The sequence below is a fragment of the Triturus cristatus genome, unplaced genomic scaffold (assembly GCF_964204655.1).
Source record: "Triturus cristatus unplaced genomic scaffold, aTriCri1.1 SCAFFOLD_487, whole genome shotgun sequence".
Classification (NCBI taxonomy): Eukaryota; Metazoa; Chordata; class Amphibia; order Caudata; family Salamandridae; genus Triturus; species Triturus cristatus.
The window spans coordinates 12,755-37,033 of record NW_028187484.1 but is presented as its reverse complement, the minus strand read 5'-3'; the positions used below and the strand labels follow the sequence as shown (position 1 = coordinate 37,033).

The 24,279-nt window shown below is 46.3% G+C and overlaps 1 protein-coding gene across 1 annotated transcript in view; it reads left to right on the top strand.

Moving 5' to 3' along the window:
- Positions 1–24,279, top strand: part of SLC4A1 (solute carrier family 4 member 1 (Diego blood group)) — a 196,529-nt gene that overhangs the window by 159,496 nt on the left and 12,754 nt on the right. Inside the window, exons 13-14 of the mRNA XM_085640330.1 lie at positions 4,594–4,683; positions 8,783–8,949. Of these exons, the coding sequence (XP_085496456.1) occupies positions 4,594–4,683; positions 8,783–8,949 (257 nt within the window). The remainder of the gene's footprint in view (positions 1–4,593; positions 4,684–8,782; positions 8,950–24,279) is intronic.

The window sequence follows — 24,279 nt, the reverse complement described above, 5'->3', positions numbered from 1 at the left end:
CATGACATAACTGTGTGCATTGCCCCTCCTTCACATCTCTGTGTACATTGATGCTTCTTCACTTCTCTCTATGCATTGCTGCTCCTTCACACCTCTCTGTGCATTGATGGTTCTTCACATCTCTGTGCGCACTGCTGCTCCTTCACATCTGTGTGCACTGTTGCTCCTTCACATCTCTGTGTGCACTGCTAGTCCTTCACCTTTGTGTGCACTGCTGCTCCTTCTCTGTGTGCGCTACTGCTCCTTCACATCTGTGTGCGCTGTTGCCCCTTCACTTTTCTGTGTGCACTGCTGCTCCTTCACATCTGTGTTCATTACTGCTCCTTCACATCTCTGTGTGTATTGCTGCTCCTTCATATCTGTGTGCACTGCTGCTCCTTCAGATCTGTGTACATTGCTGCTTCTTCTCTTCTCTGTGTGCACTGCTGCTACTTCACATCTCTGCGTGCACTGCTGCTTCTTCACATCTCTGTGTGCACTGCTGCTCCTTCACATCTGTGTGCACTGCTGCTCCTTCAACTATCTGTGTGCACTACTGTTCCTTCACATTTGTTTGCACTGCTGCTGCTTCACATCTCTGTATGCACTTGTTGGACTTTCATCCCTAAACATTTTGCCTTCCTCCTGTATTTTTTCTGACCTGGTGGTGGCTGTTTTATGACTCTGGGCACCTTACCGCTGCTGATCAGTGCTAAGGTGCATATGCTCTCCCTATGGTAAAATGTATTATGTGAATTGACTTCCATGTTTGGCTTATTTGGTTTACTATCAGTCCCTAGTAGAGTGCACCAGGGGTGCCAAGGGCTTGTATATCCAAATGCTGCTGGTGGGCTTGCAGCACGGGTTGTGCCACCCACAGAAGCAGCCTGGTAAAATGTATCTAAGGTCTGCCATTGCAGAACCTGCATGCAGTCTGGTACTGTCATGCTGACTGGGCAAGTGTCCCCACTTGCCAGTCCCTAAACCTTCCCTTACCTTCATATTAGTCACCCCTATGGTAGGCCCTAGGGCAGGGTGCATTGTAAGGATAAGGTAGGACATGCCCTGAAGTGTGTGGCATGTCCTAATAGTGAATTACAGCCATTTTCGTTTTTCACTATTGTAAGGCTACCTGCTCTCCATAGGCCAGAATGGGCTGCTAGATTATAACACCCTATAATCCTAGCAGGCTCAGGAAGCATGGTAGAAATTCATGTTTAGTATGCCTGAACTCAGAATAATAAAATACATCTTTTAGCAAAGGTTATTTTAATATCCTGGGTTTGCAAATGCTACTTTTAGAAAGTTAGCCTTTGCGTGCCTAACCATTTCAGTCCGCCTCTGGAGGGGAGGGCTATCTTCTTTGTGTGTAGCTTGAGTGACAGGGCTGGGAAGTTCCAGGAGACAGGCTGGGGCTGCCAGGTGGTGAATAGAGAGATTACACCAGGATGGGTGGGAGGAGTGCACCTTGACTCTGAATAGGGCAGTGCTCTGCCACCACAATGCTGGCTCCACCCCCCGGAGAGCGTCTGATGTCTCTGCCCTGCCTGCTGAAAGAAGAAGCCAGAGTCCCAACAACAAAGTGCTCCTCACTGAAAAGAACTGGACTAGGATTATGCAAAGGCCCCCCTGGCCTGTAAAGACAATAGAAACTTGGTATAAATGTAAGAGCCCTGCTCCTAAGAAATCAGATCCTGATTGAACCACGAAGAAACTCTGCCTGACTAGAAGGACCTGGAAGAAACTGAAGGAGGAGTAACTTTCCCTGACCTGGGGGATTGGCCTGCAGTTGGTGCCTTGCTGAGAAAGGAGAGGAAAAGACTAAGAGAGACTTTGCACTTTGTTTCAACTATCTCCAAGGGCTTGGAAGAAGAGCTTGCCCCCTGAACTGAGTCCCAGGACCATTGGACTCATCTGCCTTCCAAAATTGAGTTGCCTGGACGATTTGTGCTTGTTTCCTGCTGGATTTGGCCCCAGTACGCCTCGTACCCCATCCGCCGAGGAAGCCGTGTCTTTGCCGCCCGGCACCGTGCGTCTACGCTGATCCAAAAGTGTTAGTACACGCCGTATCCCTCCCGGCCGCATCACACCTAACCTTCCCCGTCAATTTGAGACGTACAACACTGGCTGCCGAACCCTGTACGCCGGACCCAAGCTCCATCGTCCCGCAGGTACGGTCCGTACGCTGCTAACGTACTGCACCGTGCCGTACTCAGAGCCGAGAGCCGCAGTACGCTGATCCTCCCCGTACGCTGAACGGCGCCGAGAAGTGTCGCCGCCTATCCACACCGAAGGTACGGCTCGAACGCCAAACGCCACGGACTCTGCAAGCTGATCCGGGCCATCCGCACGTATCCCTGAAGGTCCCGTACCAACGCCGCGACCCGACCAGCATCTAAATACGCTGCCGAACTACGACCCGGACCCATCAACTTGTCCCGCATTGTCCGTCGCGGACCCTACGAACTTAAGGTACTTTATTCTGTTCGCACCGCAGCGTGCATGTTACGGACCCCGGAGTCCGCACAAATTGTTTGACTCGTACTTTCCTTGTTTTTAATGCGGACGAGTCGCACTCCCAGGTACGAACCGTACAAAGCCTGAAAAGAAGCAGAATTGACTAAAAGAAGCCTATTTTTGCATTTTAAGCCTTTTTACAAGAACATTGAACTTTGAAATAATACTGTGGTCATTTCTAAACGTTATTCTGGTCTTGTGCTAAGCCTTATATAAAGAAACCTATTTTTGATACAACCTTGACTGGTGTCCATTGGTGGTGTGTCATTGTATTACTGTATGTGTTCACAAAGGCTTAACCTATGACGCCCTGAGAATAGTCTTGACTGCTTGCACCACACTACCTAAAGGGTGAGCAGGGGTTATTTGAAAGGGTGATCCCCTTATCCTGACTTAGAATTGAGAGTCCCTGCTTGTCGCAGGTGCATACCTGTGCCAACTAGAGATTCCCAATTCTAACAGCACTGCTGCTCCTTCACATCTGTGTGCACTGCTGCTCCTTCACATCTCTGTGTTCACGGCTGCTCCTTCACATCTCTGTGTGCATTGCTGCTCCTTCACATCAGTGTGCATTGCTTCTCCTTCACATCAGTGTGCACCGCTGCTCCTTCACGTCTGTTGGCATTGCTGCTCCTTCACATCTGTGCGCATTGCTGCTTTTTCATGTCTGTGGTCATTGCTGCTCCTTCACGTCTGTGGTCATTGCTGCTCCTTCACGATTGTGGGCATTGCTGCTCCTTCATCTCTCTGTGCAATGCTGCTCCTTCACACCTCTGTGCATTGCTGCTCCTTCACATCTCTGTGCATTGCTTCTCCTTCACATCAGTGTACATTACTGCTCCTTCACATCTCTGTGCATTGCTGCTTCTTCATGTCTGTTGGCATTGGCGCTCCTTCAAGTCTATGGTCATTGCTGCTCCTTCACGTCTATGGTCATTGCTGCTCCTTCACGTCTGTGGGGATTGCTGCTCCTTCATCTGTCTGTGCATTGCTTCTCCTTCACATCTCTGTGCATTGCTTCTCCTTCACATCTGTGAGCATTGCTGCTTCTTTACATCTGTAAGCCTTACTGCTCCTTCACATCCCTGCGCATTGCTGCTCCTTCACATCTGTGAGCATTGCTGCTCCTTCAGCCCTGTGGGCATTGCTGCTCCTTCACGTCTATGTGGGCATTACTTGTTCATCATATCTCTGTGCATTACTGCACCTTCACATCTCTGCGCATTGCTGCCTCTTCAAATCTGTGCGCATTGCTGCTTCTTCCGCTCTGTCGGCATTACTGCTCCTTCACATCAGTGTGCATTGCTGCTTCTTAACGTCTGTGGGCATTGCTGCCCCTTCATGTCTGCGGGCATTGCTGGTCCTTCTCATCTGTGTGCATTGCTGCTCCTTAACGTCTGTGGGCATTGCTGCTCCTTCACATCAGTGGGCATTGCTGCTCCTTCCCGTCTGTGGGCATTGCTGCTCCTTCACGTCTCTGTGCATTGCTGCTTCTTCACATCAGTGTGCATTGCTGGTCCTTCACGTCTGATGGCATTGCTGCTCCTTCACATCTGTGCGCATTGCTGCTCCTTCACATCTGTGGGCATTACTGCTCCTTCACATCTGTGCGCATTGCTGCTCCTTCACGTCTGTGAGCATTGCTGCTCCTTCACGTCTGTGAGCATTGCTGCTCCTTCACGTCTGTGCGCATTGCTGCTCCTTCACATCTGTGTGCATTGCTGCTCCTTCACATCAGTGTACATTACTGCTCCTTCACATCTCTGTATGCACTGCTGCTCCTTCACATCTGTGTTCACGGCTGCTCCTTCACATCTCTGTGTGCATTGCTGCTCCTTCATATCAATGTGCATTGCTGCTCCTTCACATCAGTGTGCACCACTGCTCCTTCACGTCTTTTGGCATTGCTGCTCCTTCACATCTGTGCACATTGCTGCTCCTTCACGTCTGTGGGCATTACTGCTCCTTCACATCTCTGTGCATTGCTGCTCCTTCACATCTGGGTACATTGCTGCTCCTTCACATCTGTGGGTGTTGCTGCTCTTTCACTTCTCGGTGCTTCGCTGCTGCCCTCACGCTTGTGGTCATCTCTCACAGCTTCGTCGAATGATCGGGGACTTCGGCGTGCCCATCACCATCTTCATCATGGTCACTGCTGATTCTTTCATCGAAGACACCTATACTCAGGTGAGTGGGGGCTCCACCCCTACTTTTTAATGAGAGGGATGCTGCGCTTGCATTTTAGCAAGCAGGATGCTGTGCCTATACTAGAGTGAGTGAGTCTGGTGTCCAGCATACATGTGGGTGGGGTGGGGGATGGGTGGTATTTGCATTATGTTTGTATTTAACGAAGTTGGAAAGCCTTCTGGGCAGAAGTGCTGTGCATAGAAATTACGGCCTCAAGAGTGGCTACATCTAAAGATGGTGTTGGTGGGCAGTGGGGTGGGGGGCAGTAAGCTCATCCGGTAGAAGCCACTGGATACCAACGGGTGAGCACGAGGGATCTGAACCTTGTGAGTTCACCAGGTGGTCGTGGTACAGTGAGAAGCTCCGGGTGGCGGGATGTCAGGGTTGGATTGGTAAGGCGGGCACTCGGGCAATGGGCCGGTTCCTGATTTGCAGCTGTAGCTGCTTTTTTGGGCAGCGTGCTGGCCGATGTGGGCTGTGTTTGTGCTGTACAGATGCCGCCAGCGGCCCAGTGGGGGCCTGAGCGGCCTTTCTAGAAGCAGATGTGCCTCTAAAACCTGTCTTTTACTATGGGGGCAGAGGTGTTGCTTCCAGTCTCGGGCCCATTAATGTCTGCAGACTGAGTAGGGGCAGGGGCCTGAACAGGGGCAGGGGTCCTGAGCAGAAATGGCCCCACTTATATCCAGGTGTGGTTCACCATTGTGAACTAATCAATGCACGAAGAGTCCTGGCAGCATTTGCATTTTTTATCTGTTGCTAAACCATGCCCTTTTTAGAGACCCCTCCCTCCTTCTTTTCTTAATTCTTAAAACACTGAAGCAGTGTTTTGCGCAAAGGTGCAATTCACAAATGTGGACCACTTTTTAGGTCTCGCCTGAGCCAGCGTGCATGTGCTGCTCTGCGAGGCATTTAGTAAGGGCTTTTAAACCCTGAAAACACGCTTGTGCTTGTGTTTATGTTTTTTATCATCCGCAATTGGCCTTTGCGTGCGTCTTTCTTAGAAAGACAACACGTAGTTGGTCCAAGGCGGGTGCATGTACCGCCGTCTCTGTGCCCTGACCTAGGGTGCTCGGGAGCGAGCAGCAGGGCCATCTGTTTCCAATTATTTAATTGGTAACAGATGGCGGTCACTGCTGGTCACTCTGATTATCTTGTTTAAAAAGCAGTAAGGCTTGGGGGCAACCGTTCAGCTGTATATTGGTCGGTGTCACTTCTATTTTTGTTTCGAGTGACCACGGAGTCCTGCAAAACTAGTGGGGGGTGGGGGCACCTGGCAGCGGATGCCATGTCTAACTCAGAGCTGTACCTGGGCACGCTAGGTCTCTAGGGCTAACTCGTGTGTAGGCGCTAGAGCAGACCTTGCGGTACTGTGTTCCGCTCCTTACCGGCTTCGTTGCGACTTTAACATGCCTGTTGTGTCGGCTTAAGCATCCTCAGGTTTAGAGTTTGTCACACCCTTTCTTTGCAGCGCTGCAAAGACACAGGCTTACATAACAGACACTATATAAAACATGTCACTGTTGCGCCCCTTACCGTCACTATGCACGCTTGAACTTGTAGCCCAGGACTCAAAGGAGAAAAGCGAGACTACAAGTTCCAGAAGGCACTTTGCCGTACATAGATCTTTAGTTCTCCAGTTTCTCTCTGCCTTGTTTCTTCTCTTCCTTCTCTCTTCTGTTCCTTGTCTCTTCTCTTCCTTCTCTCTTCTCTTCCTGCTCTCTTCTCTTCCTGCTCTCTTCTCTTCCTTCTCGCCACTCTCCCTTCTCCTTCTTTTCTTTTCTCTTCTCTTCCTTCTCTCTTCTCTCCCTTCTCTCGCTCTTCTCTCCCTTCTTCCTTCTCTCCACTCTCCCTTCTCTTCTCTTTCTCTTCCTTCTCTCCCTTTTCTCCCTTCTCGCTTCCTTCTCTCTTCCTTCTCTCTTCTCTCTTCTCTCCCTTCTTCCTTCTCTCCACTCTCCCTTCTTCCTTCTCTCCACTCTCCACTCTCCCTTCTCTCTTCTGTCTCTCTCTTCTCCTCCTTCTCTCTTCTCTTCCTTCTCTCTCTTTTCCCTGTATCAGTCTCGAGACCGAGCTGGCACCTCGCCCGCAGTTCTGCCTGATGCCTGCCACACTAAGCCCCGGCATGGCGTGTCAGATTATCGAGCCTCGTTAGACCACCAGCGTTAGAGGCCCAGGGGTACACAGGTCTAGGCGGGATAGCGTCGGGATCTGGGGGCCTAAAGGCTAGGTTTGGCAGCATGGAAGAATTGAGCCTCAATATATAAAGGCCCCGGAAACAAGATGCCGTCCCCCAAGTCTGCCCCCCTGTGTATCCGAGATTCAAAAACATTCTTGTGTCTGGAGCAATGGGGCGCACGTCCCAGCTCCGCTTTGACGCACTGTGTGATGCTCAATGTATAACCTACCGCGACCCTAATCAGGTTATATCCTGTAATTTGGTGTCATTTTTTAACTATTTGATCTTTTTTATGTTCCTGTACTTGACGATCATCCGCATCTAACCAGACTTAACCCGACTCACACAACTATCTAACCCCTTTTATTTTCGGATTTTAAATCATTGTTTACATTTTCGCTTTCGCCCTCGCCATCTGCATTTCATATTTTTAACTTTAACAAAACAGCTGTTCCGATTTGTAGGACCGAAACCCTATCACCGTGGGGCAGTAACAGGGGAGTGGGTGCAGGGGTGGGGGTCGGGTATTCCCTTTCCATCAGACTGAAATAACAGAAAATAATGCAAAACATCAAACAAGACTTTTAAATATCTAAATATTGATAATTTCGATATCCCGGGCTTGTTCGGCGCTGTCTCTCGCCAGTTATGTTTCTGCTGCACAAATCCCATCACGTACATGTATTCATACATAGATACTTTCATACACACATACATACAAGCACATACATTCGTACATGCACACATGCATGCATACATACATTATACGTAAAACAAGCATTGGCATAGCCAATAGGTCTCGCCTTTGGGACCTTATAAGTATTTAATTATGCAGCACAATATCCTTGGTGCAACATCAACTGTTGCATAGCTAAACACTTATAAGGTCCCAGAGGCGAGACCTATTGGCTATGCCAATGCTTATTTTTAGGGTGCCCAGTAGCTGCAGCTCCTCCGCTATCTGAAATGTCACCCCCCTGCCATGCTGCCTCAAAACGTCATGAAAGGGAAAATAAACACGTTTTATTATCTTTTTTTTTCTCTCCTGCCGAGTCTTTGGGGGCAGGGCCATGGGGAACGACAGGCGCAGGAGGAGTGGTAGTGAACTGTGATCAGTGCCCATGACAGTTTGGCTGGCCGGCCAAACCATCATGCACATTGAAGCGGTCTCCAACCCAGCTGCGTTGCTGGGTTGGAGACAGCAGGCACAGGCTCTCACTCTCCCTGGGAGCGCAAATCCTAGGCACTCAGACCAATCCTGACACTGCTTTCATGACATAAGAGCAGCATCAGGATTGGCCGCAGTGGAATCTGGGAGCCTACGCCTGTGAAAAGAGGAGCAGAAGAACGCGATGCGGCTAGCTGCAGGTACGTTTTTTTAAATAAATGTTTTGATTTTGAATTAGAGATAACCTTTTGTTACGTTATTGTGATTTGTAAAGCACATGGCTACCTCAAAGGGCTTCCCAGTGCTAACATACCAGATCAAGGCAAACTGGCAGAATTGAAATACTGCTCACCCAAAAGAGTGATGTGGCCCAGAAAATCTCCCTATCACATTCACCCACGTTAGAAGTAACAGAAGACATGGAGAGATCAAAATAAAGCAGCAGATAAAGAGATGAAACGTTGAAAAAGAGTTACTGTTGATACAATTTGTATCAGACATAAGACTATAGCCTCGGTAGAAGGCTTGCTACTCACTACGAAACCTGCATCTTTGACCCTTTTCCCTTCTCCCCTCTATACCGCCTATCCGAAGAATTATGGTGATGATGAATATAACATTTATGAAGGACACTCTACACTTGTGGTTCTTTCTCTGTCTACTTCTTCCATCTCCTGTTCCTCTGACTTAAGTCCCATACAAACACTCACATGAGTTGACAAGACAGTCTAGCTGATCTGTGCCTACTCCTTTTGCAGAAACTGAAAGTCCCTGCAGGCCTTAATGTTTCCAGACCTGCTGACCGTCAATGGTTCATCAACCCGCTTGGACTCCATACCGACTTCCCCATCTGGATGATGTTTGCCACCATCGTACCTGCTTTGCTGGTCTTCATCCTCATCTTCATGGAGTCTCAGATCACCACGTAAGACAAGCACATACATCCCTTTGCATGTCTGGCCATGGTGCAAGACCTTGTGAAGCAATCTTGTGGTGGGGGAGGAGAGAAAAGAGAGTGAGAAACGAGAAATAAAGAGCTTGAAGGATAAGGTGGGGATGGACAAAGTGGTGAGAAATGGTGAAATACTGTTTAGAGTGATAGAAAAACAAGTAGATAGTATTGGCACTGTTGCAGGGATTCTGCTCATGCACAGAACTATGCGCAGGAAACCAGGACCTCGGTGTATTGCTGTGTACCAAAAAAGCCACCTCAGTGCCCAGTACCCCAATCCGACTAGCAATAGTGTCTCATTCGTTCTCCGTACTACAGCGAAGCTACCAATGATTAGACAACCTAGTACATGCGACTCTCAGGAATAGTGGCAAACAAGAACACTCTTCCGTTCACACTCATATTGTCCACAACGTGAGTAATCAGAGACACTGTATAGTTTAAAATGTTTATTTTTAACTAACGTGCTCTAAGGTGCAGTACTCTAGCCAATACGAGCAGCATAATGCATAAGGACAATATAGCATTGTTACAATTCCATAAAGCACAAAAGGGGAAATCATATTATAATGACAGTGGAAACAGGACTATAGCGCCTTTTACCACCCTGCCCGTGCTCATGAGCTAGTTTAGAATAATTATAGAAGACCTCTGGGCTTTGTCAGCGAGACCCCATACCTACGAGATCAGATGCAATTAATTACATCCCAGGATCAGCACAGCTCTTCTATGTTAGAAAGGTTTTCTCCAAGTACCTTCTCATGCATGTAATGCCATATTAAAAAGCACCCGAGTTTCAGTTGGGCCGCTGTGCTTCATGTTATGTCTATGTGCGTGGGACTGACCAAAGTGAATCAACAGCATACATTGTTATTCAACCTTGAATAAGCTGTGCAGACAGAGCACACGGTGCCCAGCGAATATGTGAAAGGTAGACAGTTCTCATGTGAAGCAGCGCCAGCAAAGTATTTTATGAGAACAGAGCCATGTAGTGTCATGTGCAAAAGCGACAGAATGGTAGCCAAGCATATACTACTTATGCTAACTTAACAATGTCTGCAGTTAACCCCATTTCCTCACTACACCCTCCCTTTGGCCAATGGACAGTGGACTCAATAGAACACAGAGTTCAGGTATGAGTGAGCAAGAATTAAGGGCAGCAGTCATATTTGGGCGGAGTCAAATGTTGTACAAATTTGTGTGTAAAAAATCAATTTGAGAGAAAAAAAAAGTAAAAACTTATTACAAAAAATATCCCGCAGATGATGGAAGTCATCCAGGTTAATCCATTAAGGTGTATGAGCAGTAAGTTGCAGCAGCCTCCAAGAGGAAGTCATTGATATCGTCAGAAAAGAGAGTAGCCATCCATTCCAGCAAAGAGAATGAACATACATGTTCATCAACAATGGGAGCTTCTAGCACCATCAATGGACAACTTGCGTGTTCCTCAAGAAAACTTTGTTGTAGAAATCATGTGCAGCTGCACAGACATCCCATTCTGCTAAAACTCCAAGCGCAGCCGCTCAGGCTATAATCCCAACATCGGAACATTCCAGCTCATGCGCCACTAGAGGACTCATTAGCAGGTCGTAATCCGGGGCAGGAGACACTGTATTGGAGAGGCAAAGATCCAATGCCCATTCAAACGAACATTCCAGGCAGTGGAAGACTGCTTGCACGCAAGTGAAATAACCAAAACAAAAGGATAATCCATAAGCCACACTCAGAGTGGTCAGTGGCAAAGTACCGTAGCATTCAAGCATATGACTACGAAGCAGCAGCAGCCGGTCTCGGCTGTTTGGGGCCACAGAGGGAGCAGCCATTCTGGAGCACGCAAATCAACAGCAGAACCCTAGCAGCTAATGCAAGTATTAGTGGCAAGCCGCTGAAGACGCTGGAAAAGATAGAATAAAAAAATGCCAGTATCACACCAAATATAGTTTGGAAAGAAGTCACAAGGCCAGAGCCCACAAGTAAAAAAAAATGGGCCAAGCCTTCAGTAGTAGAGGCATTGAAAATGGTGTGTATCAAGGCACCGAAATGGAGTGGGAGGTCGGTATTAAGAAGCGACTGTACCTCTGTGCGAGTGTTAGCCAAGTGAAGGATGAATGTCTCAAGGGCAGATGTGAGAGCAACTTCTTTTTGGGACAATAATGCTCTTATTCTGCTCAATTTATTGAACTCTGCCTTCAAGGTCGTAATGGAAGGCCAAATCGAGATGTCGAGCCTCCCATGTAGGGGTGGAAAATCAAATTTTTACAGCAAACCACACGTTGTGAGACTGTTGCAATGTAAGGGATGCCAGCAAGCATGCCGCAGCAATGTTCATTATTTAAAAGCAAATAGCTACCGTTTGCTAGCAAGGTAAGCGTAGGTGTGATAGCTGGTACTGGATGACTCTTCAAAACACACGCCAAATTCGGTGCTGTTAAGTTACATGCGCCATGCAACTGTATATTCTTACACACAAGAGAATGATCAGGCGAGGAATCACAAGATTCTCCAGTGAGGTACACCTCTTTGTCATCCCGTAAGCATCTGTATGTGAATGGTAAAGACCACACCTCGTGAAGAAATGCACTACCTAAAGGTTCATAGCGGCCAAAGGGATAATGTTTCATACATTAACTAAATTTAAACAAGGAAAATGGCAGAGTTATTACCCCATGGATGAGCCACACTGCTGAATTAGTTTCAGCAACAGAAAATGGCAAAGGTTCTAATTTTTCAATATGTAACAGAGTATATGTGGAATCCTTCATGGACATAAACTGTTGTTTATCTGTCAAGTTAAATGGCGAATTAACGATGACGAGTTCATGTAATCCCATGGAACTTTCCCCATCTTCAAAGTTTGCAATGTCGATGCAAATTGCATAATTGAACGCAATTGATTTTGACCATGATACAAAACAGACACTTCATCATGAACAAAATCCACAACGGATGAAACAATATTGTCTAATGTGTAAATAAGGGAAGAAAGAGTGTTAATACTATTATCAACAACAGCAAGCACTTTTTCTAAATTAGCTTTGTCTATTGCCCTTAGACGCGAAGCAGCTTCAATTTGGGACAGCTTCCAGATTTCATTGCAAGTTGCATAAAGGAATCTTTTTGATCTAGGACCAGCAGGCCCTTTTATAAAATCTGTCAAGTCAATGTCACTTGACAAACAATGACAAATGGCATTTTACTGACGTAAGGGTCGAGTGTTGCAACCAATTTTGACATAATTTTCCTACTGAATAGGTAGTAACCGAATGGGAGTCAGAAAAACGTGTATCAGGTCTATCCTGAGTGTATCCTGGGGCCTTGCCTAGAAAACGGCGTTGGCAAGAATCTGAACTTGTTTGCCAAACCAACCAACCCAGGGGGTCCAGTATAGAGATATTAAAAGTATTATTGGTAAGCAACAATTGCAAATCATCAATGGCCAAATCAGTATGATTATTCCAGTTCTCATAATGAGCTAGTGTAGATATTTTAGGTGCATTCATTTGTTTTGCAGTGGCTAAACCTAAACAGGTTGTTTGATAAATCAAACTATTCAAGAATAGGATTTGTATTGGGATAAGGCACGCACGATACAAAGCTTCAGAACCTTGTACCTGCCCGAATTTAGAACCCCAAACAGACTTAAGATCTACTGTATCCTTCCACAGCTCGTAGCCACCCACTGCCAGTTGATCAATAAAGAATTTGGAATACACTAATTTAGTGTGGGTGAGCATGACTTTAGAATTATACCTAGTCTTCATTTTAAAATAAAATGAATCCGGATTGGATTTATTAAAACCAGTGAAATATACAAATGTTTTCAAAAGAGTTTTCGAACTGCCTTCAATGGGAGCCGGGCAATGTTCCCATTGTGTGTAATTAAAAACATTTCTAAATGTATTAGCTTTATGCAGGTAATGATGGCCATAATGCTGGTAACAAAATAAATCAGCATAATTTGGAGTATTTAAATACAAATCATCAGCATCAAATGCAGCATAATACTTTAAATCAGAAACTAAAGATTGAAAGGCTTGAACGTCCCACTCATCAGAGTGTATGTTATGTTTCACTGCATTCCCCATAGAAACACGAAGTACATTTGGAACAACACTTCACCTAACCCACACATTCTACCTCCCAACATGACTGAGACAGCACACACTCCTCCCTTAGATTTGGAACCCCCCCAACTTATGCCCATAGCTCCTCTCCCCCTAACATCTTACCCCCATAGACACCATCTCTACCGTTACTTCATCCACGCCCCATATTGCTTCTCCTTACATATATTCCGACCAGCACAGCCACCCCCCCCACATCGGTTGCTGGCACATAATATGACACCCCATCACCTCTCTGAAACCACGCTACCCTCAGAGCAAGCCACACTCCCAATTACCATTCCTACTATTCCCACACAACAGCCAGCCACCCACACAACACACCCATCTACACTCACGACCCACCCACCCACACGCACTACAATGCCTCCACCACTATGCATACCTGCACCTGTTCACACACCCAACCGGACCACAGCGCAGCCATCAACATGCATAACACAGCCACCAGCCTCACTCATAACCGCACCAGACCCAAGACTAGATGAAATTATGACCGCACTTCACCAAATTAAAACGGAGCTCCATTCTTTTATGGAGGTGATGTTGAGACAATCATGGCCTCAAAAACCTCTAAATCGAGCGAGCTCCCGTACCACCTAACATCCACCTCTAAACTTACTCCACCCAGTTGGAAAACAGTTCCCTCCCACAATACATTAACCCGCCCAATGCGTAGCATCAATCCGCTCTTGGAGAGCGATCTTCTCTCTCTTCTACACTCTTATGAACCCTCTCCCACGAACTCCTTTACGTCCTCTCAGATGACCATCCCTACTATCCCCCTCAACCCTTTCAGATCCGTTACCCACAACAATAGAGGAGTCCGCGATAACAACCTATGAAGAGTCCCTCTCACTCAGGTCCCCTCCTCTTCCCTCATCTCACCCCGTCTTAAATGCACACTACTAAACTGTAGATCTGCCTCTAGACACGCAGCTGATATAGCTGACCTCATAATTTCACAGGAGTTAGACCTGATTATGCTAACTGAAACCTGGCTAACAGAATCCTCCACCCAACTCATCGACATTCTAGTGCCCCCTGACTACGACATCATTAGATTGGACAGAACGGACAAGATAGGGGGAGGTATAGCCTGTATACATCGTAGCAACATCACTGTAAACAGAGCCATATCGCCTGTATTCCCCTTGTGCGAATACTTATGCCTGGACATTAGCTGCAATGGCAAACCAGTATGCTCACTCCACATCATCTATCATCCACTAGGAGACAACCTCCTCTTCACTGAACACCTCATGGATATGATTTCAACTTACAATGGGCGGCAAAATACCCAAATATTCCTTGGCAACTTCAATCTCCATTGGAATGACAACAATGACGCAGTGGTCAATAGCCTCAAAAACTTCCTGGATGATCTAGCCCTCACCCAAACCTGCAACAGCCCTACACACAAAAAAGGCTCAACCCTTGACCATATAATCTCCAAAATGTACATCATTCAGTTGGAGTCGATCCAACCCTGTGACTGGTTGGACCATCGTATTATCTCCTTCTTTATCAACGAAACAATAAAACTCAACTCGGCTCAATCCACAAAACCAAAGACCTGGAAAAGAGACTTGAAAAAACTCAACCCCAACACATTACCCTCTTCCAGCTACAGCCTACTTCGGCCACCTGTAGACACCTCTGACGTCCATGATCTCACCAACCACTACCTCAACTTCATGACCGCGATAATCAACGAGGTAGCCCCCCTGCAACTAAAGAGAGTTTCCACTAAAGACTCTAAGCCCTGGTACAACGGTCTTGTTAACGAGTATAGACGGGCTCTTAGAACCTTGGAACGCAACTGGAGATCAGCCCCATCTGCTAATCACCTCAAGGTATTAAGGAAAAAGAGAAATGCCTACTACAAAAAGATCAAGCGCACTAAAGCAGACTTCTTCAGCCACCAATTAGACCAAGCAAGAAATCGTCCCAAAAAACTTTTCGAGTTAATCAAAATGCAATCCAAGGACGCACCTCAATGGCTACAAGACATAGCCTGTCCACAACCCAACTGTGAAGAATTTTCTACCTTCTTTAATCAGAAGACTGACAACATCAAGAGGGATCTCCTTAACCCCTTCCATGCTCATGACGGAACGGTTCCGTCATGAGCCACGGTTGAGCTGTGCTCATGACGGAACCGTTCCGTCATGAGCCCGCCCGCGCTCGAACCCTTCAGCACCGCGGCGGAATTCGCCCAGCGCTGAAGGGGTTAATGACCTATTACCACACACCGCTCCTCATACGAAAACCCTCACCTCACTACCAAGCGCGCCACACCAAATCCCCTCTAAGTTTGTCCTGAAAAACGATGCAGCCTGGTCTTCCTTTGATACTTACACTGAAGAGGCTTTAGGCAAGATTCTCAAAGCCCTGAAACCGGCCAATCACCTCACTGACCCTCTCCCTGCAAACGCTGTTAAAGACCTAACACCATGGCTTCTTCCGCTCTGGACCAAAATCATTAACAGTTCACTTCAACAAGGCTGCATCCCAGACTCCCTCAAAGTAGGACAGGTTTCACCCATCCTAAAGAAACCTACAGCTGACCCTACGGACCTTAACAACTATCGTCCTTTATCCAATATTCCCACCTTGAATGAATGAATGAATGATTACGCTCTTATATAGCGCATAGCTACCCGAAGGCATCCCAGCGCTTCAACTCGACTAGATCTAGGAAGAATCAGGCAAACAGGAAGGTTTTCAACCTCTTCCTAAACCTAAGATGGTTAGCTTCCATTCTGATAGGATCGGGAAGATTGTTCCAAAGGGTGGCGGCTTGAAGGGAAAAACGCCTGCCTCCCATTCGCACTCTCCTGGTTTTAGGGATTGCAAGCAGCTTTTTATTATCAGACCTTAAAGAACGACCTGGAAGATATAGGTGGAACATAGATTGAATCAAAGAAGGTCCTGTTTTATTAATTGCTTTATGGACCGTGGTCAGCGCTTTCAACTGTATCCTTTACTGGACAGGCAGCCAGTGAAGTTGACGCAATGCTGGCTTAGCTGAGGTCCGGCGAGGGATATTTAGCAGCATTCGAGCAGCACAGTTCTGTACTGTCTGCAAGGTTTTAATGGTTCCTTGTGAGGTGCCTAAATACAACGCATTCGAATAGTCCAGGCGTGAAAGAATCAACGCCTGCACTAGTATTCTCCTGGCCTCGAACGGAAGAAGCTTAATTATCTTCCTAAGTAGTCTGATGATGGCATAACAAGTTCCTGCCACCTTGCGAGCCTGAACACCAAAGTTTAGGGCTGGATCCAACCAGACCCCTAAGCTCTTAATTTGTTCTTTAGGTGGCGGCAGGAGGCCCAGATTAGACGGCCACCATCTCTCTACCGTATTAGATGGTTTATACCCCAGCAACATCACCTCCGTTTTTGATCCATTCAGCTTCAAGAAGGATTGGTCCATCCATTCCTGTACTTTATTGAGGCATAGTGAAAGGTTCTCAAATGGAGCATCCTGGGAGGCCAGGGAGATGATAAGCTGCGTATCGTCTGCATACATTACCAGCTGTACTCCCCAGGGCAGCACCACCTCAGCCAAGGGTCTCATATAAATGTTAAATAGGGTGGGGCTGAGGGATGAACCCTGGGGGACACCGCATTGCAGACGCATTTGGGAGGAGCAGACATCATCCTCAAAGACCGCAAAGGTCCTATCGGATAGGAAAGAGCTCAGCCATTTTAGTGCACCTCCTCCGACGCCTACTTCCATCAGTCTGTGATAAGGGCAACAGTGATAAGGGCTGTTTCCGTGCCCTGCTTCGCTCTAAATCCTGTCTGGGTGTTATGGAGGGAATTGCTTTTTTCAAGATAGGATCCCAGCAGCGAGTTGACATGTTTCTCCGCAAGCTTACTGATGGTTGGCAGTAAGGAGATAGGGCGATAATTGGCCCACTCTTCCGGGTTTAGGTTTGGTTTCTTCAATAATGCCTTCACTTTTGCCTGTTTCCAGGAAGAAGGGACCGTGCCTGATGCAAGTGAGGCATTAATCACCTCTTGAATAACCGGGGTCAGAGTATCTGACACCAGATTTAAAATGGTAGGAGGGGCGGGGTCCGCTGGAGAGCCTGATTTCAGATTGTTCAAGAGGGACACCGCTGTAGAATAATCTAGTCGAGAAAAATCATCCAATCCGGATTTGCCGGGGTCCATTGAAGGGGGCCAGGTTCATTCAATGGGCATAGGCTTAAATGAGGAAAAAATATTATCCACCTTATTGGAAAAATATTGTGCTAGTTCATTACATCGTGAATTTGCCAGTCCAGGGTCATTAATGGGAGCAGGGGGGGTAACCACGGATTTGAAGATTTTGAAAATTTCCCTGGGGGCATTAGAGGCCGAGTCAATTTTTTCCTGATAATAAATTGATTGGGCAGATTTAATTCCATGTTTGTATTTCTTCAGGGCCAGTTTATAGGTGTCCTTACTCTCTTCTGAATAGTTTTTCCGCCAATGTCTCTCCTGCTGCTTACATTGGCGTTTTAGGGCTTTAAGTTCTAAAGAGTACCATGGTTTTTTATTGTTGCCACTTCTATGGGAGAGTTCGCTTTTGGGGAGGGTAGCATCCAGAGATGACGTTACCCATTGGTTACCTTGTATATCAGCTACCAAAGGGTCCTGGGAGAGTGTTGGTAATGTTTCCATCAATTTCTTCCTCCACCTCTCAGTTGAAAGTTTGGACCAGACCCGTATGGACCTCTTTATCGTATTAAAGGGTTCCGGTAATGTCAATGGGGCATAGGAGAGGAGCAGCAATTTATGATCGGTCCAGGGAATATCAATTAATTTCTCAAGGCTAAGATTATCCAAATTGGTATAGCAATGATCAAGGGTGTGTCCAGCTTTATGGGTTGGGCCTATCACTAATTGCCTCAGCTGGAGCACTTCCAATCCTGCATTCAGACTAATGCAGGCAGGTGAATGTGCCTCATCAGAGTGTATGTTAAAGTCACCCAGTAACGTAAAATTAGCGGTGGTACTAGCATAGTTAGTAGCACTAATGGGGAGGTCCTCGCAGAATTGACCATAGGGACCTGGTGGCCTATAGAGCAGAAGGCCTGACAAGGTGCAAGTTGGGGAGAAGGAAATAGCAAATGTTAAACTTTCCGCACCTTTTATTGCTGCTTTTTCAACCCTGCAACCCAATGTGGATTTATAAATGATGGCAATCCCTCCCCCCCTGCCTACTGGGCGGTCATGTCTCAAGATGGAATAATTGTGTGGTAGTGCTCGAACGAGATCTGAGTCTGAGCTATCGCTCAGCCATGTTTCCGTTAAAAATAACACATCTAGATCTTGTTCCTCTAAGAGCAGGTAAATTTCAATGGCATGTCTTGGTAATGAGCGACAGTTTAATAATGCGAGGTAATACCGACAGAGCCCGTCTCTACTGCTAATGGGAGTTTCAAAAATGAAGTTGTAATTACATCTAGCACAAGGTGTAATATTCCTAACATGTGTTCGCAGTTTGCTACAGAGTGGGCTGTGCATGCCTCTGAGTCTAAGTAGCTCATCCCGACTGTACCTCATCAGGGGACAGAGGCGATCTGTACTTACAGCATCCCCGGCCCCTGGGCCCGACCTTGGCCAAACTAATTGAAAAATGTGTACACCACCAATTGACTAAACACATTGATCACTTTGACCTCCTGAACAAACACCAATCAGGTTTCAGAGCAGGTCACAGCACTGAATCAGCCATGACACACATTATTGACGATGTGCTACAAATCCTTGACCAGAACGTATCTTGCCTACTCATCCTATTAGACCTATCCTCAGCCTTTGATATGGTCAAACACGAGAATCTAATAGAGCTCCTGAACCATAGAATGGGTCTATCAGGGTCAGTGTTAAACTGGTTTACCTCTTTCCTCCATAACCGTACACAAAAATTCAAGGTCAACAACACTCTCTCCAAATCCTTAGCAGTAACGTTGGGAGTCCCGCAAGGGTCCTCACTATCTCCGACACTGGTTAACCTGTTCATGGAACCTCTCACCGAAATTCTACATGCGTCTAACGTACAATTTCATATGTACGCTGACGATACACAACTTTATCTTAAGATCAACACCCTAGAAGACATTAAGTTGCTTAACTCCACACTCAGGAACACCCAGACCTGGCAAGCAGAAAACCATCTCAAATTGAACGCTCTAAAAACCGAATTCCTCCTAATAGCTCCAGCTGTCAAAGTCCCTTTAATGCAAGACTTGATCAAACATCTTACTGCACTCAACGTTCAACCAACCATTGTGGACTCAGCGAAATCTTTGGGAATTACTCTTGACAGCAACCTCACTATGCAAAAACACATTAGCAACGCTACAAAGGGAGCAAACATCCAGATAAACACACTGAGGAAGCTGAAACCCTTCCTACCAGTCGATGACTTCAAGCTGGCAGTACAAGCTCTAGTTATCCCTCGAGTGGAGTACGGAAGTGTTTCTTTATGTGGCCTCCCAAAAGTTACAACAGCGCCCCTAAGAGCCTCAATAAACGCTGCAGTGAGACTCATCACTGGCTCGAAAAGGAGTTCACACATTTCCCCAGACTTAAAATCCCTGAACTGGCTACCGCTTGAAGCCAGAATTCATCTAAAAATAGCGTGCATGACACATAAAGCCCTACATCATAATACACCCAGCTACCACGCACAGAAACTGACGATCTCTGGTGGTTTAAGATCCTCAAGGAGTGCGGAAAACCTACTACTGAAACCTCAAAGGTTCAACAAGAAGAAAACATATAAACGATCCTTCTCGGGGATGGCGCCCAGAATATGGAATACACTTCCCCCTGAAACCAGACTGAATGCCTCTACCTCATCTTTCAAAAAGGAAGTTAAAGCGATTCTCATGGCAAAATTCACCTAAACACAGACTAAATAAACTCAGAGTTCTACAGCTCCCTTACTAGTAAGCCATACTGTGTTAAGGCTCCAACTAAACATCCTACTCACTTTTTCTGCCTTGACTTGACTCAATGGGGATGTTTCCTGTTATGTACCCTACTGCTTTTTGCACGAAATGTTATGTATACGTGTGTTACCTGCATTTATTTGTTTGTATAACTAACAGTTGTTTAATGTAAAGCTCTCTGATATCCGCAAGGATCTTGTTCGCACTCTATAAAACTCTCAAAATAAATAAAAAATTTAAAAAAACACCTCGGTGGGGCCATGAATATGGAAGTTTACTGCATCCCAAACTATTCCATCCGCAGTTACTTTTACTGCAGAGCGTTCAGTAAAAAATGCCGATGAGCACCAACCAAATGTATGTCCAAATAATTTCTTTGAAACCAGGTGACAAAAATAGAAAATTTGGATGGGGGACTCGATGATGTGGAGTTAGTGTCAAGAGAAAAACGTGATTAAGGGTGTTGTCTTGTAAACCAGGCAATGGCTCTGTAGTGGGATACGCATATTCAGTTTCTTCATGAAGACTGCAAGCCAGAGGGTTTAGCAAAGGATCAGTAACAGCGGTCATTTCTATGGCAGTGTCAGGCCTGATGTTGTTGGAATTGGCCAAGACTGTAATACTGGATATTGTTGGACAGGAAGCAGCAGGTGTCATACTATGTAGAATCTGCCAGGCGTTGTAGTTTGACATTGTCCACTGAGATGTATTTGTTGTTTTTGCGACCAGGAAGTGGTGGTAAAATGACTGTACGAGTACCCTTCACGCCAAGCACTGGGACAGGTGCACGATAAGAGGGGCCAAACTCTTTCTTGTTCTCCACCTTCTCACGGACCAGGTCTCCGATCTTGGGTAGCCAGCCGACTACCAGAATCTGCAGCGCCACTTCAGCGGCGGAGGGTAAATGTTCCTTTGCAAGACTGTCTCGAGCCTCTTGTAGTTCCTGTAACACATCAGAATGATTATCTACGTCAAAGCATGCGGCTGTTGCCACCATGTCTAGACCGTCAAGGTCTGGAACAAACATTTCCATGCCAAAGAGCATTTCGTATGGGGTCCGCCCACCCAGAGATCTTATAGGGTGATTATTTAGTGCACGTTGTACGCTATACAAATGGGCAAATCAGTTCCTGCCAGTACCTTTAACTCTAGCTGTCAATGATTGCTTTAAGTCATGGTTCATTTGCTCCACAACTGAGTTGCCCTCAGGCTTGTATGGAGACGAAAATTTGACTTGCACCCCCAAAGACCTCATGGTATCCTTGTACGCCTTAGATGCGAACACGGGACCCTGGTCAGAATGAAAGGTGCCACATGCAAAAATTCCCACAAAGACACGCAAATCCCTGATGACAGATTGTGCGTCAGCAATGCGTTGTGGCCAAACCCAGGGAAAACGTGTGCACGAATCAACTGCAACTAAGATAAACTTATACGCAGAATCTGAAGAAAACGGACCGCAGTGATCTAAATAAACACAACTGGATGGTTTATTAGAAATGTACAGCTGTGTTTGTGGCGGGCGTGCTGCCGTTGAAGGTTTAATCTGCTGTCAAATGTCACAAGAAAGCACAAAATTACGGGTTGTTTATATAACCCACGCCACCAGTAACGTTGCTGCAAGATAGAGACAGTCGCCGAAATGCCTGCATGAGCCGAGGCCATGCCTTTGTGCACGGCTGTTATCAATGCTAGTCTGCAGTCCTCGTTGGGAATCAACCTGTCACCAACGTCATTAATTCTCACATAGAGAACTTTATCGGGACTTAAATGAAAAAAGTATTTCGAAGGGAAACCCTGTGGGTACTTACTTCCCTTCTCTGTAGCTGCTATAGCTGCCAAGATGTCATCATCAATCTTAGTCATGGATCTTGTAACTGCTGCAACAGAATATGTGGTTACTGCTGTTTTAGCTGCTTCATCAGTCAAACTGTTACCGACTGCGTGTACTCCTATGCGCTGGTGGCCGGGAGTATGAATTCGTTGTGTGAGAGGCAGATGTTCTTTAAGCTCTGCGACTCGAACCCAAAGCATTTTATGCTTAATTGCGCTGCCTTTAGAATCACGATAGTCATTCTGAGACCAGAAGAATAAGTTGTCATTAAAAGACTGAACACAGTAGTAAGAGTCACTTACAATCAAGGTAGTCACATTAGGATCAGCAAACTCCAGTGCTAGCACCAGAGCACGCAGCTCCGCTAACTGGGCTGTACAGTCTCCTAGTGCCTGCGTGTGTACGACATTGGACTTGAACTCAACGTTCACTATAGTACCGGCCACTATAGCGCATGCTGGCGAGTAAGAATGTTTTAATCCGGTCACCGGTTGCGCAGAACTGTCGGTATAAATGATACAATGGTAGTCCTCGAGCGGGTGCATTGACAGAGGAGCAGGATGAACAAATTCATACTGTAAGAACTCCTGAGTTTGCAATGAGGAGTCAAAGATATAGGTGACATCAGATGATGTCAATGAAGTAGCCCATTGTATCCAACGTGGATGTAAAGCTTTTGAGTTTGGTACACTGGCTTTCGTCATAGCTTCAAGAGCAGGATATGGTGTTACAACCATCATGCGTTTTCCTTGCACCAGTTTACGTTCCTTCAGGATCGCCATCTGGACTGCGGTCAGTACTTTCTCAACAGTTGAAAAACGCAGTTCAGTCGAAGTGTATAAATGTGACTTGTAAGCAATAGGTACTTTGTCACCTTCAGTAAATGTCAAGTAGGTGAAACCCACTGCCCCTGGCACAATTCTTATCACTAGGTTTGTGTGGTTATCAAGCGTTAACAAGTATTTAGATTCAAGAAGATCAGACTGCAAGGATTGCAGAATAGCTGAATGTTCCAGAAGCCAGCAGGCTTTTGTAAAGGTAGGTTGTATCAAGGCATACAGCAGCTTGATACACTGGGCATAATCGGGAATGTAAGTTCGCCCGAAGTTTAAAAATCCCAGCAAAGATTGCAATTGTATCAGGGTTGTAGGAGAGCGCAAACGTGCGCATTTCTCCAAGAAGTGAGGCACCAGGCCTCTACCTTCATTATTGAGCTCATAGCCGAGGAACAACACTGTGTACTCTGCAATGTGTGATTTTGCAAAGTTAAATTTGTAACCGTAGTCTGCAAGCAAAACTATGATGCGGTCCACGCGACAAAGATAATTTGTTGTCCGTGAGATAAATATTAGGGGTGGGTGGAATTTGCGTAGTCGCGCTACGCAAAGCTCCGTGAAACGGTAAAAAATATCTGCAAGCACGCAGAAATTCTGAGAACACGCGGAATTGCTTGTTCGCGATGCTTTTTTCCTGTTCGCGAATGCTGTTTGCGTGCTCGGGGGGAAACATCTCGCGAACAAGCAAAACATTCCGCGAAGCCGCGGAACGCAGAATTTTGGGCAATTCCGCGTTCTCCGCGGAACGCAAAATTACGCAAGCGGAACGGAATTTACCGCCCAGGCCTAATAAATATCATCAACGTACGAGTACGCATCAGGGTCTATGTCGTCTAACAAAGAGACAACACGTGCGGCAAAAACACCCGGGCTGTTTTTGTAGTCCATGGCGAATCTTGTAAATTGTTTTTGTTTGCCGCCCAAGGTGAATGCTGTCCATTGACTACTTAAAGAGGATAGATTGTGGCTAAAAAAGCCATTGCAAATGTCAAGTATAGTTTTATATTTTTTACGCACAAGACTGTCTACAAGACCGGAGCTATGGGTATTCTGAGCCGCCCAGTTACGACAATGAGAGTTCAAATGTCGGTAATCCAAAACTAAGCGGTACAACCCATCTGGTTTGGTTACTGTAAAAAGAGGGTTATTCATCGGTGACACACATGTCTCAATCACTCCTTGATACTCTAATTGTTCAAGAATTTCAGAAACTGGAGCTTTTGCTTCCCGCCGGAGGGGATATTGGGGTTGTGGCTGTGGCATAGACCACAATGGTATCTCATGAGGCGGAGAGGTTTTAACCCAGCCCACCTGAGTAGGGTACAGAGCCTGTGCAAGCATCAAAGCCCACTCTTTCACAAAAGCCATTGCTTGCTCCTTGGCTACGTTGTGTGAAAAACTAGGGAGGATTACCTCCTCCCCCCGTGGAGCGGCTAAAACAAAAGGCGGGGCCAGTCTACCTCAGCTAACAAGATGTCATACGAAGAAGTCAGATTTTCCCCAAAAATCCCTTTAACAACACGTTGTATATCAACTTCAATTAGAAATACAAT